The sequence below is a fragment of the Onychomys torridus genome, chromosome 16, assembly GCF_903995425.1.
Source record: "Onychomys torridus chromosome 16, mOncTor1.1, whole genome shotgun sequence".
Classification (NCBI taxonomy): Eukaryota; Metazoa; Chordata; class Mammalia; order Rodentia; family Cricetidae; genus Onychomys; species Onychomys torridus.
In genome coordinates, this window is record NC_050458.1 from 32,298,803 (window position 1) to 32,317,333 (window position 18,531).

Sequence of the window (18,531 nt, forward strand, 5' to 3'; positions counted from 1 at the left end):
AAAACCAAAAAAAAAAAAAAAAAAAAATTGGTTTTGAAAGACTTCAGTAATTTCATTAGGATCAGAATACTTGGTAGTTTAAAATATACCAAGTCTAACTTTTACCCCTTCCTCCATTCTTTGATATTTGTGCATGGTTGCTTTTATCATCCATATACATTAAGTTCCATTTGAAAACTATTGGTTCCTATTTCATATATACTTTGAACTGTTAAAGAATTAGGCAGGTAGATCAGAGCAGAATTGCAAAATCTTGTTTACAAAAAATTCTTCTCAAGCCATGTTCATTGAACCACATACTGTGGAATTAATTTATCACATGTTGGTACGTTTTTCTTTTAAAGAGAAGTATTAGAGGTGATAGAGAGATGGCTCCAAAAAGCCAGTTCCTGCACCAGGGATCGATCCTATTCCCCCTGCCAGGGGCCCATTAAACAGACCAAGCTGCACAGCTGTACACAACTGCTTATGCAGAGGGCCTAGTCCAGTCCCATGCAGGCTCTACAGCTGTTGGTCTAAAATTCATGAGTTCCTATCAGCTTGATGAACCCAGGTCTGAAGACGTGGTCAGCAAGTGTCACTGAGCCATATCTCTAGCCACCCCCATAGAAAAATTAAAACAAAAAAATGGAGAGAAGGACAGATTAAGCATGGTGGCACACTCCAACAACTTAGGAGGCTAAAGTAGGAAGGTAGCAAGTTCAAGGTCAGCATGGCAACTTAGTGTGTCTACCTTTAGTAATAATGTATATTATATAACATAATAATATAGCTTTATGGAGGAGCTCTTGACTGGCGTGTGCAAAGCCTTGACTTTAATCCCCTGTACTATCCAAACAGACAACAACAACAACAGCACAAAAGTTGATAATAGTGGAGTTCTCAAAATGCCAGGTAGTTTGATCTGTATGTGTGACAGGTTTTTCATGTATAAAAAAGGAAAATAAATTTTGATGTATCCTCGTAATAAAGGATATACTAAATTTAGTGGGAAGAAATAAACTGAAGTTAAGCAACTTCTTTTAGGTTTAGGAAGATTTGATTTATTAGGAAGACTTAAATCTGTTTCCTAGGAAGAGTACCATCAATTGTACTTGAACAACCAATACTACAATCTTCTTAAAGTTCATAAACATAGCTTCTCTTTAAAAATTCACTTCTATTATTAATTAGTAATTCATTACTTTTCAAAGTCAGCATGCAGCTATAAAAGTCACTGATGGCTTGTTTATCTGCACTAATGAACACAGGTCCTGAAAAGGCTTTGTGGAGTTTGACTTTGTATTTGCTTTTGCTACCTAGGTCTCTTCTACACACACTAAACTCCTACTTTTAATTTTTAAATATTTTGTCATCTTACTTAAAACATTTTCTTTTATCTTATTTCCTGAACAACCTGCATAAGGTAAGGACTTTAATATGCTAGCTTAGTTCATGTAATCAGCTCTTTTAAATTTTAGTTTTCCATCATATTATCCACTGTTACCTATGTACTCACACCTTAATGTTGAGTGTTATTTCTGGAAGACAACATCATAATATCAAAACAAGTGTTTTGGTATAGGAATATATTTGGAGAAAGAGAATATTCACAATAAAGTTATATCAAAGACACTAAGTGGATGTTTTTTAATTTATGCAGTTACTTATTGATCTGGTAAGTATGGGCAAATCTTGGTTTGTTTAACAGTGCCACTGGCTGTTATCTATACAATATTTTTAGGATCAAATAAAAGGATATCTAAACTTGCTTTGAATTCTACAATTTCAAAATTGAAACACTAATATAAATGTGAAGGGAGAGGGAAAGCTAGAAAATAAACCTCTGGGGATCTGAAGACTTCAGTGTCCAGACCTTTAATAGACATTAGTGTTGGCACGAGAGTGAACTTAGACTTACACAGGAAACAGGCTGTGGGAGCATAGACTTTTAAACTACTCCTCACATCCTCCTCCTCCTGTAGACTTTCTAGGTGGCAGAGCACCTCTACACACATTAGCCTCTAACCGTATGGAATATGGTTGGTAAGATATGATGATGATACTAGTTTTAACAGTTTAACTGCTGCCATTTGATTAAGTTGTTACTCTGCAGTTAGTGATTTATTTATAAGAACACAGCAGATGGAGTGATAGGCTGTTAGTCTTACAAGATTTGAAATACTTAAAGTATTCAGATGAGTTCTGCTCTTCTGACTTCTTTTGGAATATTTCTATTAATTCTCCTCTAGAGCAAAAGAAAAGGAAAATAAGAGATTAAAAAGTGTGGAGATGTCTCCAAGTATGAGCGTTTGCTATAACAGTTTAAATTTGAGTTGTCAAATGCTATTCCCACACATTGGAGGGTTTGAACTGTATGGAACATTTGCAAATGTGAGTGTTTAAGTTGTTCACCAATAGAATTTTAATATGTGAGAAAATTCAAGAAGATTGTAGTAGTAACAGATACCTTCTAATTGAAAATAAATGCATTTTTTTTTTTCTGAGTAAAAAGTTAACTTTAAATTTGTGGGTATTCAGAGTAATATAGAGATGTGTAATCTATATTGAAGGCAGGAGAATGTCCCAGAAAATTAGTCATTTTAAAAGTAAAGTAGTTTTAGATAAGTTTGAATACTTCCAAGATAGAGATTCTTTAGCTGATGTAAATAAAGTTTTTGTCCTTTTGTGTTTGGAATTTCAAAATTTTTTTAATACTTGAAATATAATTACTTTGAGTCATTCATTGTCATTAAAAGCCTGATTTCTGCTGTAGACCCAGGGGGGAAGATGTGTAGTTTCATGTATAATACCAAAGTAATTGAATTATATATTAGGTTTGTAAATCCACAAACACACACACACAAAAAAAATCAATAGACTAAAGTTTAAGAGCCCTTTTTGCAGAGAACTCAAATTGAATTGATAAGAACTTCATTTTAAATTCTGATATTTAATCTACTTTAATCATTTAGGTGGGCCTGTGCCAGCATATAAACACTTTAGACTTCCACAAACTAGAGCTCTGCCTGCTGTGTTTAAGATGTTAATGATGAGACCCTCCTGACAAAAAAGTATGAAAAGAAAGATAAGAAATAGGGTAGGGTGGGCTCATTAGTTCAGAGCACACCTGGTCCCTCTGTTCTTGTTCTTAACCACATGTGCTCAGTGTATTAATGCATTTTTAAATCCAGTTTCTGATTTACAAGTTTGGTTGCTTTTTGTTTGTTTTGTTTTGTTCTTCCACACTATTTTCTTTGAAAAGAAGAAAGGGTTATTGGATACTGTAAATTTAATTAGAATCCAGAAAGTATGTGTCGTGAATGCTCTTTGATCACAAGCTTTGTGCCTCAGCTGTGGTGTTCTAGTGGGAGTGTTCCAGTATAGGTTTTGCCCACTTAGAACCCCAGTTTCTTTGATCTATTTTCACCTTTTCTGGGTTGACAGATTATTTTATCTTATTTATAGATGGACCTGTCACAGATCTAAGACAGAAATAAAATAGGCATGAAGAATTTGTAGGTAGTTTTTCAAAACTGCTAGTCACTTAGAAGAAAAAAAGTGGTGTTCAGAGGTGTAGAGAAAGGCCAATATAATTTGGAACCAAAATATAGAGGTCTGAAACATTTGAATAATAGAAACTTTTCACTCCAGGTATGGTGAGATCAACAGTACATTCTGCATCACATAGAACATTTAGCCTGTTGGCTACATGTGCCTAGGTTAGCACCGTTCCTGACTTCTCTGTGGTGTATGTACTTGGTATGTAAGAGCCCTCTGGTGCCCTTGTTCTTAGAATTACAATTTAGGCAAGGCAGTTAATTTCAAGTCTGCCTGTCCAAAGAACTTCCTCCTGATTTTGGTGTAGAAGCATGTCTTCAAATTGACAATTTTGTTTCATGACTTCATCAATTTATAAATGTGTGAAAGTAGAATCTCAGGCTTGCTGTGTGTGGGTGTGGGTGTGGGCATGTGCATATAATGGCAAAGATTAGATCCAAACTAAAAAAGAATGAGTGTTTGAAATGTGGTTTAATGGCAGCCATTAGTTATTTTACATATCCCTTGGAGCATTCCTACTAAATGTGGTCATTGTTGACATACCATTTTATGCATAGTGGGTATTTATTTTGTATAAGATAATAAGAACTGTCCTACATTCTTTGGGCTAACAAACTAATTTCAGATATGTTTGTATAAGAAGCAGACTATTCGCAAGAAAAAATAAATTATTTTAATTTCTGTATTGTTTTCAGTGGTAAGAACCTACTGCTGGATTTGAACCATCATAATGATTAGAGTTGACTATCTAATACGTAATGCAGAATCTATAATGATTGGATAAATAATTATGGACTAAAAAAACCTGAGTTCAGGGATCTATCATTTATTACCTCTTTAACTTGAAAAAGTTATTGAGTCTTTGGGAACATTGGTGACTTTGGTTTTTTAAAAAAGTAGCAAGAATCTGGTGGGGTGACATATCTGTATTCCCAGCACCCAGGAGGCTGAGGCATTATTTTGAGATGTGGTGAGCTTTGTCTGCATAGTAAAACCCAATCTCAAAAACAAACAAATAGTGGGAAAATAATGCCTTACATAAAGGATCCTTTGAGGAGTGAAGTACACAGTTCACTGAAAGAAGTTAACTGAGCATGGCTTCTTCCACATGGTAAAGGGGCATGATGAACATTAACATCAAAAAATGAAACAAGCAGTGTAAACCTGTAGGATTTGTCAGTAGGGGCATAAACAAACCTGCTTATTGGAAATATTCTAAATGTTAAATATTTTTAAAAAAATTAAACGCTGCAACCTAGAATTCTGGATTTTGCTGACATTTTTTAAGTCTGGCTCTAGCAATCTAAACAAATTATCCAAAGTACATGAACTTTGAATCCAGTACTGGTAAAAGGAAAAACATGCTTTAGTAAAGGTGGGAAGTAATCTTAGTAATCTTGTAAGAAGGTAATGGGTCCAAAACTAAAGAGCAGGTTGAAAGAAAAGTTTCTACTGACAAGTGTCTTACAAGTAAGTGGATTTGCAAAAGTCTGAAAAAAAAAATCCCTGATGAGAATTTTTAGAATTCAGTGTTAAGAGAGGATGTGATTTTTTTTCACTTTTTAAAATTAACATGAACAGTTTCCCCTCCCTCCTCCTCCTCCTCCCATTCCATTCCCTCCCCCTGACTCCCATCTACTCTCCCTCCTCCTCTACCCACTTCTCCATCAACATGCAGAAAGGGGTAGGCCTCCCATGGGCTTGAACAAAGCATGACACTTTAAGTTGAGAGGACCGAGCTCCTCCCCCTGTATCAAGGCTGGGCAGGGTAATCTAGGATGGGGGAACAGGCTCCCAAAAGCCAGCTAAGCACCAGGGACAGGTCCTGATCTCACTGCTAGGAGATTTACAAACAGACCAAGCTACATATTTGTCGCAAGCATGCAGAGGGCCTAGGTCTGTCTCATGCAGGCTCCCTGACTGTAGTCCAGGAGTCCATGAGCTCCCATTAGCCCAGGTCAGCAGTCTGTGGGTTTTCCTCCATCATGACCTTGCTCATACAATTTCTCCCTCTTTCTTCAAGAGGACTCTCAGAGTCGGACCAGTGTTTGGTTATGGATCTCTGCATCTGCTTCCACCAGTTACTGAATAAAGGCTCTGTGATTGACAATAAGCATGGTCACCAATCTGATTACAGTAGATGGACACTTCAGGCACGGTTTACCTGGGGTCATCCTTGTGGGTTCCTGAGAGTTTCCCTGGCACCAGGTTTCTCCCTAGCCCTCTGTCCTGACACTGAACTGTCTCCTGCACCCAGCCCACCCAACTTGCCCCCCCAAGTTCCAGTCCACTAGTACCACCCTCACCCCCAGTATACCCAGGAGATCTCTTCTATTTCCCCTTCCCAGGGAAATCCATGCATCCCTCTTTGGGCCCTCTTTGTCTAGCAACTGGGGCTGTGGATTATAGGTTGGTTAGAGAGGATGCGATTTTGACCAATAATCCATTATCTCAATGTTCTTGAGAATTGAGACTATTTCATGTTTTTGTTTCATTTTTATAATGCCAAGTTTGAATTAAGATTTTTGTTTTTATTATTGTGTTAAAATGTAAAAAACTAGCATGCATGTGGGACAGCAGTAACTTAAAAATATGCTAGCATAATATTGTTACATCTTCATTGCCAGTGTAGTTAGTAGTTAGGGTGAGTAGATGAGGGAAATTTTGAAAATGACAAGGCATAATATAAACTTAAAGTGCTTTCAGGAAGCTAAAAATATAAAGTTAATAGCTTAAAAGAGTATCGTATTTGTTGTATTTAACCTTAATTTTTATTTGGCAAGTAATCATCCAACCTAACAGTCAGCTCTTATCTCTGTTTCTGGCTGTCCTCATAGATTTTAGATACTTTCAATTGACACATGATAAAAATTAAATTTTATCTACATAACTGTTTTAGATTGTCAATCCTTACCTCCTGGAATCTCCTATCATTTAGATTATTCTTAACACTTATTTCAAGTTTCTTTATTACTATCCTTTAAAATTTATGTGTCAAGACATCCTAATATCTTTAAAATAATCTTTGTGCATGTTATATAAACTGTGTTATTACTCATTCTTACATTGCCATGGTTTTGATTCTCCTTTACTGAAATGAAGAAATAACTGTTAATTCCTAGATTATAAAAATTACAAACTTTATTATCAAATAAGCAAAATAATTTATTTAAATTTAAAACAAAACTTGAAAACTTATTGACATTCTTTTAAAGTATTTGCCATTTTTTTGGCATGACATTTATTCAAAAACTTTGGAAGCATATTCTGGTTATATTTAGTGAGTTGTAACCTAAGTAGAGTTGTCAACTCTGCCCTTTGGTTTGTGTGCAAATGATCCACAAGTTGTTTTCCTACAGTTGACGTTATCAATATAGGTTAAAAATATATATCAGGATATAGCAAACTAGATGGCAAATCAGGATGAATTCCTTAAATATAGAAAATGCTTGTTTTACTGCTACTCTAAAATGATCTTAAAAATTAATTCATCAGCTGTTATTTCTGGCATTACCCATGCCTGCTCTCTCATGCCTCTTCTCTTTAAGGATAATAAATAAGGCACTGATGATAGATTGTCTTGCCTTCCAGAAGGTATTTGTTCAGGGACATCCCTTTAAAACTCTAATTCAACTTAGGTGTACCTGTCTCTGAAGAAAAATCATCTACTCCTACACCTGACACAGCATTTTGCAACAAAGGAATTCCCCAGTCTCTTGACTTAGTGGATAAGGCAATAATAAAGTGAGTAAATATAGTGACACATATATAGATAGCAAATATATGTATATTTATAAGTATATAGCATATATGTGTATGTATATATATATATATATAGCATATATATATATACACAATAGCAAATATGTATCTTTGTTGTTTGTTTTTCAAGACAGGGGTTCTTTGTGTAGCCCTGGCTATCTTGGAACTAGCTGTGTAGAGCAGGCTGGTCTTGAACTAAGAGATCTGACTGCCTCTGCCTCCTAAGTGCTGGGATTAAAGGTATGTGCCACCATTGCCTGGCTACAAATACATATCTTATGTAGCAAGTATAAGACAAAAATAAGTGAGCAGTGTGAGCCAGGATAGGAATTCACTAGCAGTGATAACTCCTTTCTTAGACTTCTTGTGTTCTTGTGTTTTCTCAGAACTTGGGAATTGATACAGGTGGAAATTGATACTGTTCAGGTGCATCTAACTTCTTTGCCCAATGTCTTTAGCCAGTGCCTGGTTCTTACTGAATTATGGATTTAGTCTAGAATCTATAGGTACTGTTACCTTCTGAACAGTCTTATGTAAGGTGGAAACATCATTTACAGTGCTGAAATTACAGTATTTAGACATGGCAGTGAGATTTCAAGAGTTCTGAGAAGGTAAAAATGCTTTTTATTTTTGCCAATGGTGTTTCTATGTTTGTAGCCAGGGCTATGGTTTAACTTGACTGTTAGAGAACTTAGACCTGGAAAGGCTCAAATAATCCTAAAGGCCAATTAAAATTAGGAAAAATATTTTCAAGTCAGATTCCAGTATTTTTTGATACTTTTCACTTGTATTTGTCCAAATGCCTGTAATTTATTTTAGATTAATGTTTTTTCTCCATTTTCTAGAAGTAGATTATGTTTTCAGGCTTCCAGAAAATAGGACTTAGAAAAGCAAAGTTGACCCAGAACAATGCAGGCAACTCCTGATTTTTTAAGGCAGTAAATTCCCCTGCACCAGACTCTGTGTACTTACAACATCTGCCTTTTGAGGGAGATTTTTGCAGGGAAAATAGAGAGTGAAAGCTTTGTTATTTCTCGGCAGCACTTGATAAGGGGCCAGAGACCTTGACATAGGATTTTGGCATTGAGGAGTCATCCCTTTCGTGAGGTGACATTCTCTTCATTTCTTTCTGTTAAATCTTGAGATGAGGCAGCTAGTCATTGTGGCCTCTTACCTGACACTGTGGATTCTGAAATCCTAATCTTTCACTTAAATATTTTCCTGAATCATTCATAAATGTCTGAGACTGAGCCTAATCACCATTGTTTACTGTAGCAGCTTTCTGTGATTCAGTCTTTAAAAGTGACAAAAACAAAAACATTAACACCACATCTTCCAAATTCCGGAAGAAAAGTCTTACGTTCAATTCACAGTCAATTATAGTAAAGCATAGCCAGCATATGAAAATAATACATGCTTTAGGATAGAGAGGCATTTGTGAGTATATGTGCTCAACAAATTTTTTTCATTGTGTATAGCAAAACATATATTCTAGTGTGGGCCATCTGCTGAAATAGGAAATGTTTTGCTATATAGAATTTTATATGAATTGCCATGTATAGAATCTGCATTATACTTGTGTTGCAAATATTTTAACATGCCTTTTCCTTCTTAAGGTGTAACCAAAGGCCAAATTAAATAGAAGCCCTGTGTTCTGTAGAACAAAGGATCATTTCGTTAGCTTGCTATTTCAAAGCCTTTAAGTTTGAAACAAGCTAACAAGTCCAGTTTCATGTTCTCCTGTTCTCCTCTATCCACTGTACTGTCTATTGGGTAGTCTAGCCAAATGGAATTCTGTTGTTGCCTTCAAGTGTCCTCAGATCTCTGAAAGTGAAGTCCTTGAGGACAAATGACACACCTTGCTTTTCTCTACGACTTCATTTGCTATAGTTTCACTTAGAGTCATAACATTTTCAATAATGAACATTTAATTAACTATACCCTGTGTATGCATTGCATTTGTACTCAGTCTTAATTCTTCAATGTCCCACAAAGTTCAATGTGGACTTGGAACCTTTAGTGAACTTCCTAGTGATCTCAGAATTAGTTAGTTAAGCATGTGAAATAAGGTTGTTTGTTCACTTAGTTTTTCTGTATGTTATAACCCCTCAGATATAGACTTAACCCCACTTCTACTGACATAGAGCAGAGGCTTTTTTTTTTTTTTTGCCAGCCTTTGCTCTGAAAAATGTCTGTACCATGTATATTTTTTAGTCCTCATCTGTTAAAGCAGATTATGATATCTATAGCATGGACAGAAACCAAGATATAGCATATATAAAGAAGAACCAACTTTCAGTAAGCAAAGACCATATTCTCTGACAGCTTTCCAAACTGAGCTCAATAATGAAATGATAATAGAATTTAGTTTTATTTATTTTTTAATCTTCCAACAGTGCCTACCTCCTTCTTTCCTTCTTTCTTTCTTCACTCCCCTCCCTTTTCCTAGTGCCCATAAACCCAAACTGCGGCCTTATTCTTGTAGGCAAGCCTCTGCCACAGAACTAAAATCCAGTCCTACCTTTAGATGTTCAAATGTATGGTGAGCATTCTTGATGATAGTTTTGACACCTTTAACCTTTCAAATTTGACTAGGAAAACTTGTGAAAAATAAATATTCTAATCCTGTGCATTTGCATTGATTTAATTCTTGGCTGTATCGTAGGTATGCATATCATTCTCTAGCATTTATGTAGAGAATCTGACATGCTGTAACTTATCCTGAAGAGGTTCCCCAAGATGTAATTTGTTCAGGCAGTTGCTTCAGGCATCTTTTCAGCCAACAGAATTTAAAATATTTTAGGAAAACCATAAGTTGCTTAAAAATAACAATCTAGATTTACATTATTTAAATTCATTCAGACTCTGATTTTTTTTTTAACTGAATTGAATCATGTTAAGAAAATGAGAGATATATTTGACTTTGTTACTGTGGACTCTTCTCACTTTGAAGAATGTTTTAAATATATAGAATTCCATACATTTAGAATTTGAAGGAACCTAGAGAGAAAAGCCCTTGGATTTTGCTTAAAATCTGAATGATATGATAAGTGAAATTTGAAGCTCTTATGCTTTGAGAAATGTATTAGTTTTTGTAATTAACAGAAACATTGTGCTTCAATGGCTAATAATGTTGAAAATATAGGGCATCCTTGTTGAGAGTTTCCCAGTATGCTATACTTTTATACTTTAAAAATTAGAGCAACAAAACAAATCAAGAGTAACACTACAGAAGATGAGCTTTGTAGGTTTGATTTTAAATGGCTAGATATTCATATCTACTCAGTGTGTAAATGTAGGCTTTCTGGGCTTGATGTTTTTCTATAACAAAATGTTTCCTTATCTGCTTCTCCCTGAAGACTAAGAGTTAAGGTTAGAGTCATCCAACAGCCCTCATAGTTCTTAGGAAATGTGAAGACTATCTGCTTTTCATATCACTTCATATTCCTGTTGAAAACTGCTCCAGTAGCTTTTGTGTGTTACAACTGCACCAGATGCTGGGGCTATGATAAAGGAGCAAAGCTTGATTACACCCATAGTTCATAGGCCAGAGAAATATTCTAGCATCATGATCCTTAGCTATGCAGTATCTCTAGACTTGTTAAGCATTGTGATATAAAACGGGCTACATATTTCCTATTTCATAAAGTCAGGTGCTTTAATCTCCATTTGCTGACAGCAGCAAGAAGTCTTCAAGTAACATAACTTTTGGTCCAGAATTTCCCCAGTTTATTTGACGTTAGAAACTTTTGAGACACAGATAAATGCCTCTGGCAAAAGGAAAAATAACTGGCATTTAGTTTTGGAGCCTATCTACAGAGAATTTTAACATATGGAGTTCTGTAAAGACAACAGAAAGGGGGATCCAGGAAGTCACGTGTGAGCATTGCATGTTGAATGAGTCCTGAACAATGAGAATAAAAGGAACAGTAAGGTCATGTTAGGCTAGACAGGAAGAATAGAATTGAGAGATATGAATGGGTGAGTGAAGGAGCATGGTGTGTTTGAGGAACTGTGCAACTAAGTATCATGCTATAAAACTAAGAAACCATGTTAGGAAAATTCAGTCTATTTAGATGTGTAAATGACTTTGAACATGACTGACTTATACAATAAGTGGCAACCTCAGAGTTACATAATGGTTTTATGTTAACAAAGCATTGAATTTATTTTTAAAATAGAAAAATATAAGGTAAACTATTACAGCTGAATCATCTCCCATGTATTGCAATTAAGTTCTAATGTTACTCATTTTAAACAGCTAAGTGAACATTTTAATGTAGTATGGTAGGAATAATGCAGTTCTTGTAAAAAAAATTTAAGTTAGTTAATTTTTTACTTTGAAATTATCACAGGATTATCTACCTGTGAAGAAAAACAATCAAATATTTTTCAAATGGTTTCTATGCTTATAGAATATAGAAAAATAAAATGTGTGCTAACCCCAGATAGAAGTAGATATATAGTCTGGGGAGATAGCTCAGTTGAAATTATGAGGTCTACCCCTAAAACCTGTGCAACAAAAACTGAAAGTGGTAATGTGTACTATTTTTTTATTGATATTTTTATTGATTTTACATACCAACCACAGTTTCCCCTCATTCTTATCCTGTTCCCTCCTCACACCTCCTTTCTACTCTCCCCCCATCCACTCCTCAGAAAGGGTAAGGCCGCCCATGGGAGTCAACAAAGCATGGTATTCCAAGTTGAAGCAGGACCAAGCTCCTCCCTGCTGCATCAAGGCTGATGGAGGCATCCTACCATTGGGAATAGGTTCCAAAAAGCCAGATCATGCACCAGGGACAGATCTTGGTCCCACTGCTAATAGCCACAAATTCAAATCAAAACGACCCTGAGCTACCACCTTCACCTGTCAGAATGGCTAAGATAAAAAACACTCATGACAGCTTATGTTGGAAAGGATGTGGAATAAGGGGAACACTTCTCCACTGGTGGTGGAAGTACGAACTTGTACAGCCACTTTGGAAATCAGTATGCCGGTTTCTCACAAAGTTGGGAATCAATCTACCTTAAGACCCAGCGATACCACTCTTGGGCATGTACCCAAAGGATGCTCAATCATACCACAAGGTATTGTGTACTCTTAATCTCAACTCCAAACAGGTTGATATAGGCAGATGTCCAGGACTGACTGTCCAACCAGCCTAGCTTATCTGGCAAGCTCCAGGCAAGAAAAACATGGTGGATAACATTTGAAGAATGATAGGTTGAGGTTGTCTTCTGGCCTCCATATTAATGGGTACACACAGTCATGCACACACAGGAACATACACACAAAAAGAAGCAGCTGTACCTGTTGAAATATAATCATTTAATTTTTTACTTTTTATAACTTAAAACATGGCATTTGAAGATTGATACTCCATTCTGTTAGATATGCCATTGTTTGTTTAACTGTAGAAATTCTTCAGCTTTTCCAGCCACATTTTTTTTTACTGAGTTTCTGTTTTCTTACTGTAAATTATATATTGCATATATAGCTTCAGAACTGGGATTATTGAATAAAAAAGCAGAGATATGTTTACTACTTGACTCATGTCAGCACATTAGCTTCTTAAACAGTATAGCACTGAATTTTGCATTTGTAGTGTATCATAGGACTTATTTTCTTAGCTTTTGAGAGCAGTCATTTAAAAATGACAATAGTGATTCATATTTTTTGGGTGTGGTAGTTTAGGAATATACTGACTGTTTTTTCTCATATTTTTAATGGTAAGCTGTACCCATTAAAATCTTTCTGTTTAATACTTTATACTTGACATTATAAGGATTACTCTTGATAAAGCTTTTTTATTTTTTAAGGTATCCATCACGAATTGAAAAAATTGATTATGAAGAAGGGAAGATGTTAGTTCATTTTGAGCGCTGGAGTCATCGTTATGATGAGTGGATTTACTGGGACAGCAACAGGTTGCGACCCCTTGAAAGACCTGCGCTAAGAAAAGAAGGGCTAAAGGATGAGGAAGAATTCTTTGTAAGTAGGAAGGTTTTCCCATTTGAAGCTTTTCTAGATGTATAAAGACATTTTAAAAGGATTGTGTCAAATATAGCAGCCTGTTTGTGTTAATTAAATGGTTATTATATATGAAATTGATCTTAAAAGTTGTTTGACTAGGATTTTAAAGCTGGAGAAGAAGTTCTCGCTCGTTGGACAGACTGTCGCTATTACCCTGCCAAGATTGAAGCAATTAACAAAGAAGGTATGCATTTAACATGACCTGAGACTTAAATAGGACTGGAAGAAAAATTCCTTTATTTTAAATTTCAGTTAATGTATATAATTGTTGCATTGAACCTTCTTGTTTTATGTTGTTCTATGTGGATTTCCTGCTAGGATTCTTTATGGAAACATTTGTTACATATTACATGGCTCATGACTTCACAGCCTAAATCAAAAAACCAGATGTGTTAGTAAGGTTTCCCATGAGCCTGGGGAATCTTTTAGACAGATAATAAACTTGACTACTTACTGTTTTTTTTTTGTTTTTTTTTTTAAGAAACAAACACTGCACACTGAGTGATAGCTTCTTTTCAAGGGCATTTGATCTACCCAGGATTCAACGCTTTAAGTTGTGAAAGACACATAAGCTAGTTAAAGAAGAGCTAAAAGCACTTTGGGATAGAATAGTGGGGAAATGGCTGGACAGAGGCAAAGCTCAATATCTGAGGGACTTTAGAATCTTGCTAAAAGATTTGAATTGTATTTGGAAGTGATAAAAGTCATGGAGGAAGTTTAAACTTTCGATTAAAACTAAAAATAAGTTTGAAAGAAATAGAAGGTAAAATAGAAACAGCAAACATTTAAAGGGATGTGTAAGGAATTTCGTATGAAAAATAAATCACAGTAGTCCAACTGATGATCATTGTCCCATTTATTGTTGTGATTTGGAGCTGCAGCTGAGACTGGTTTCATTTCTAGTGGTTACCTACTGCAGGAAAAGATACTAGACAGCTCTGTCACTGGATATTCAGATTGTTTCCCTTTCCCTTTGGAGCTGTGCTCTACAGTGTATTTTTTTTTTTTTTTTAAGTCTTGTACCTAGGTACTCTTCAGAGTCCAGTCCAGAGCCTAGCACAGAGTAGGTGGTCAGTAGCAGTATGGACAGAAAGAACTAATGATCTGTTTCCTTAAGATCCAGCCCAAACCAGACAAAGTAAAAGCACATACTACTCTGTAATTATGATCAGCTGTGCTGAGTATGGAGCACTTTAGGACTTGCCATAATTCCTATGGATGTGTTTTGCAGTTGTATATACACAAACATACACACTATACTCAAACAAACCGCTGTCCTTGTTTATCCTATTTATCCACAGGTTTTAAAACGGAAAATTAAGTTTACATTAATAGAGATGTGATGCTACTGGTACTATGATTACTGCCATTTCTGCAGTAGTTCTAGGAGTCTTTACTGAAATATTTATAGTGTTTTTAACTCGCCACTAGAAGAACTAATTTTGATTTCTATATGTTCTACATGGTGCATGAGTTTGCATCTTTCTTCCAAAGGTGGGGGAAAAACAGATGGGAGTAGGAGAAAAACCCCAGTTCATTGTAAAAGCAAAATGAAGCTAGCTAATGTGGACATTTAGATATTTGTGATAAAGTTTACACAAGTGAAGACAGAGCACTACAAAGCTATGAATATAAACATCAATATTTCAAAGTCAGTTTACAAACAAAGTCAGAATGTTCCCCCGTGAGCCTGACTGCTAGGTATAAATCTTGACCATGTTTATAGTACCAGGCCTGAACCTGTGGACGAGCCTCAAAGCCAATCAAGAGAGCAGTGGTTAGTCACCCCACCCCTGGGGTAGCCTTGCCACTGTTGCACTAAGGAGCACATCGTGTCCAAGTAGGTCAGTATTGTAGCATGTAGGGTAAGGCCATTGATGACTTTCTCCCCAGCAGCCTGCACCCACACACATAGGCAGGAGTAATTAGATTCGATGGGTTATTAAAAAAAAAAGGACATGAAGTTAATTAAGTTATGGGGGTGGGGTCTGAGGTGGAAAGTAGTTGGGGAATGGATGTGATTAAGATACATTATATCCATGTATAACATTTTCAAAGAATAAAAGAGTGATGAAAGAAGACTAGGAAATATGGGCTAGAGTAGTTAGATGTTTTCGGCTTAAGAATGGTCATGGGAAAGTGGTTAGAGTTAGGTGCAGTTAAGAGACATGGGGAGGCATCCAAATGAGGAAATAGCCTGAGCAAGGGCTGGAGGAACAGGCCCTGCCAGTGCCTATACAAACAACCTGGGCTGCCCAGGAGTGCCATGTGGAGGGGGATTGAAGAAAGTTGCAGGAATGATGATAGTGCAGGGTATGTACACAGTTTGGCATTCTTAACATTTTGCAATTGTCTTTACATCCCTACTGCTCACTTGATATTTGTTTCTTAAGTTCTACTGTAGGTTTAGAACTTTGCAACATTTGTAGAATTATATTAATTATATGAAAATATGAAATCAATGTGATTTTCAGATGAAAAAAAAAGAAAAATCTTTTTACATATATGCCATTGGCTTTGGAGTCAGCTTCATACCTGTTGATAATAATGAACACAATTCTTGTTTGTGCTTCTTTTGTAAAGGCCAGGTATCTACTTAAAGTAGTGTTCTATTTTTCCATAAGTGTGAAATGTACACTGCTTTTTCTAGTAACCCTGTTTTATATTGACTTGATGGCATGAGCTCTACTACAGAAAGTGAATTGCTTCAAGACCTCCAAGTAGACAGATGCAGGAAGGGAAAGGCCCAGCTGGCTACACAGCATGGTAGAAATGGCTATACTGCCACTGAGATGAGTGTCACTCACTTGCCATCCTCAGCTTCTCAAGTTGGTCATGTTGAACTGCAAACAACTTCCATCTTGATGCTTTCTAAATTATTTTCTAGCTTAAGTTTCACATGTGAGAATATTCTTTTTGCCACTTTAACACTGTTATAAATCTCCCTGAAAAATGATCTTTATCATATATCAGAGCTTTCTCTCTGTTACTTACTTTAAAAGTAACTTTTGAAGAGAACCAATGATCATTCCTGTGGAGATACTGTTCTTGTAAATAAAGGTTTTGTTTTTATGAGATAGTCTAAGAATATTTATGTCTTTACACAATAAATTTCAAAATTCTTCAGTAAAGATTAAAGTTACATACAGCTAAGTTATCTGGACTTAATTTGTGCATATTTTAAGGGAAATACTAGTTCACACTTGTTTAAAGATCAAGAGAGAAAATATATTTGTAACTCAATGGAGTACTTATAGGAGACTGTGCCCGTGTTAGTGCAATAACAGAGCATCTTTTTACACAATACCACTGTTAGATTCCAAGTGCTGCTATAACATTGCATGGTACTTTCTAATTATTCTAACTGCTCCTATTTCAGGAACATTCACAGTTCAGTTTTATGATGGAGTAATCCGTTGTTTAAAAAGAATGCACATTAAAGCCATGCCTGAGGATGCTAAGGGGCAGGTAAGAGTGTTCAGTATTCCTGGCTACTTAAGGGATATCTTCCTGAATGGTGTTTGATCAACATACATACGTATATATTTTATTAAATGAACTAATTGTAGGGTTATGTGCTGAGAGCCCCAAATAGCAGCAAGAAAGAGAAGCTTAGACTGTAAAATAAATTATACACTTGATTTTGCTTCTTTGGTTTTAGACCTGCTAAAGTTATAGGTCACTAGTTTCTGTTCCAGGTGAAATCCCAGCATCCACTAAGCTGGTGTTGTCCTATCGACCCAGCTGGATCGTGTAACCAGTCTATGGGAAGTGAGGTAAGTGCCTTTTTGCTTTTAAATTTTGTTTTGTTTTATCTGCTATAGAGTCTTATTTAGAAAGCTAATTTTTAATATGAAATTTTACATAAGTTTCTTATCTTCTTCTTTCCTTCCACAAATCATAGTTATTCACCTTCCTTAAAAGGCGCTTACCTGACACTCTGTAGGCTGTTTCAGGTAGGGCTCTCTAAATAGCAAAATGGAAGCAGTACATTCTATGCTTTTACTGCTCAAAGCAGGAATGAATGGTGAGCATTTGAAGGAGAATCTGGGATTGAGCTTAAAACCATGTTCCATTTGCTGAATATGCTTCCTCAATCATTGGAGAGAAGGTGCCATTAGAAACAAAAACTATTTGCTTTCGTGTTCTGCTGTTATTTGGGATTTTCAGCACCTGGACCTACAATTAATTTAAGAACTTGAAAGTAATCTATGAAAATGTCTAATGTGAAAATATGTTCCCTATTTGTTCCATACCATGTAGCAAAAATGTTATCTTGAAGCGTGTTAAAAATTACATGGTTAGTTTCAGTTAGGCATGAGCATTTATGGTCTGCAAATGTCTAATTCCATGTTTAGAATGATTATTTTTGAGTAATCTGGAAAATGTGGTTGCTTCTGAAATGATTAGTTACATATAGTTAAATGCAATTTAAAGTGGAAATGCTTTCAACCAGTAAATCACTTTGTGTCCTCCTGTGCATTTGCATTGATAAGACATTTTTAAGCATCCCAATGGTGTCCTTTTTGGTTACTGAATAGGAAGATTGATTAAGCTATTGGGAGCATAGCTTGCTACATAACTTTAAATCAATTTCTTCTTTTGCTTTAATACTGTGATTCTTTAACTGTAGTTATTCAGATGTCATGAAATGACACTCGTATTTTACTTTGAAACTTTTGAAGTAGGGCATTGAGATAGTTTGGTTTGTGGTTGAATTACAGGTTGTAGATATTAGACTTGTGGATGTCGTGTTTGGAAGTATTTAGTCATACCATGATGTGCATTAACCTTAAGATAAATGTCAAAATACAAAACTACTTAAAGAGTACTTGATTGCAACATACTCCCTTTTAATTTTTAATTTTCCCTTCTAATTCTTAATTATATGCATATTAAAAGTATTTACTAAGTATTTTTATATGTTATTTTATGAGTTTTTCCCCAATTAGGTGTTTATCTCATCTAGGAAATATGATAAATCAGGTAATTAGACAAGGCTAAGATCTTTTTTTCTAGAGTAAGTAGTTTGAGATCCCTTTTATGAATATATAAAATAAAGCATCTTTTACTAACTTGGCAGAGAATTATTCTGTACACTGAATAAATGCATAGTAGAAAACTTCTCCCCTAAACCCTGTGTAAGAAGACTTGTGTAAGAAGAGACATTAGTAGCAATTATATATATATTA

General features: G+C 35.5%; 1 protein-coding gene across 6 annotated transcripts in view; it reads left to right on the plus strand.

Moving 5' to 3' along the window:
• The window catches only part of Phf20l1 (PHD finger protein 20 like 1), a 69,612-nt gene that overhangs the window by 5,083 nt on the left and 45,998 nt on the right, over positions 1-18,531 (plus strand). For 4 of the 6 annotated variants that reach the window (XM_036208169.1, XM_036208170.1, XM_036208171.1 and 1 more), the window contains exons 3-5: positions 13,126-13,297; positions 13,439-13,523; positions 16,719-16,807. In XM_036208169.1, the coding sequence (XP_036064062.1) occupies positions 13,126-13,297; positions 13,439-13,523; positions 16,719-16,807 (346 nt within the window). Of the gene's footprint in view, positions 1-13,125; positions 13,298-13,438; positions 13,524-16,718; positions 16,808-17,037; positions 17,116-18,531 lie in introns of all 6 variants that reach the window. The other 2 variants (XM_036208167.1, XM_036208168.1) reach the window with 1 other exon arrangement.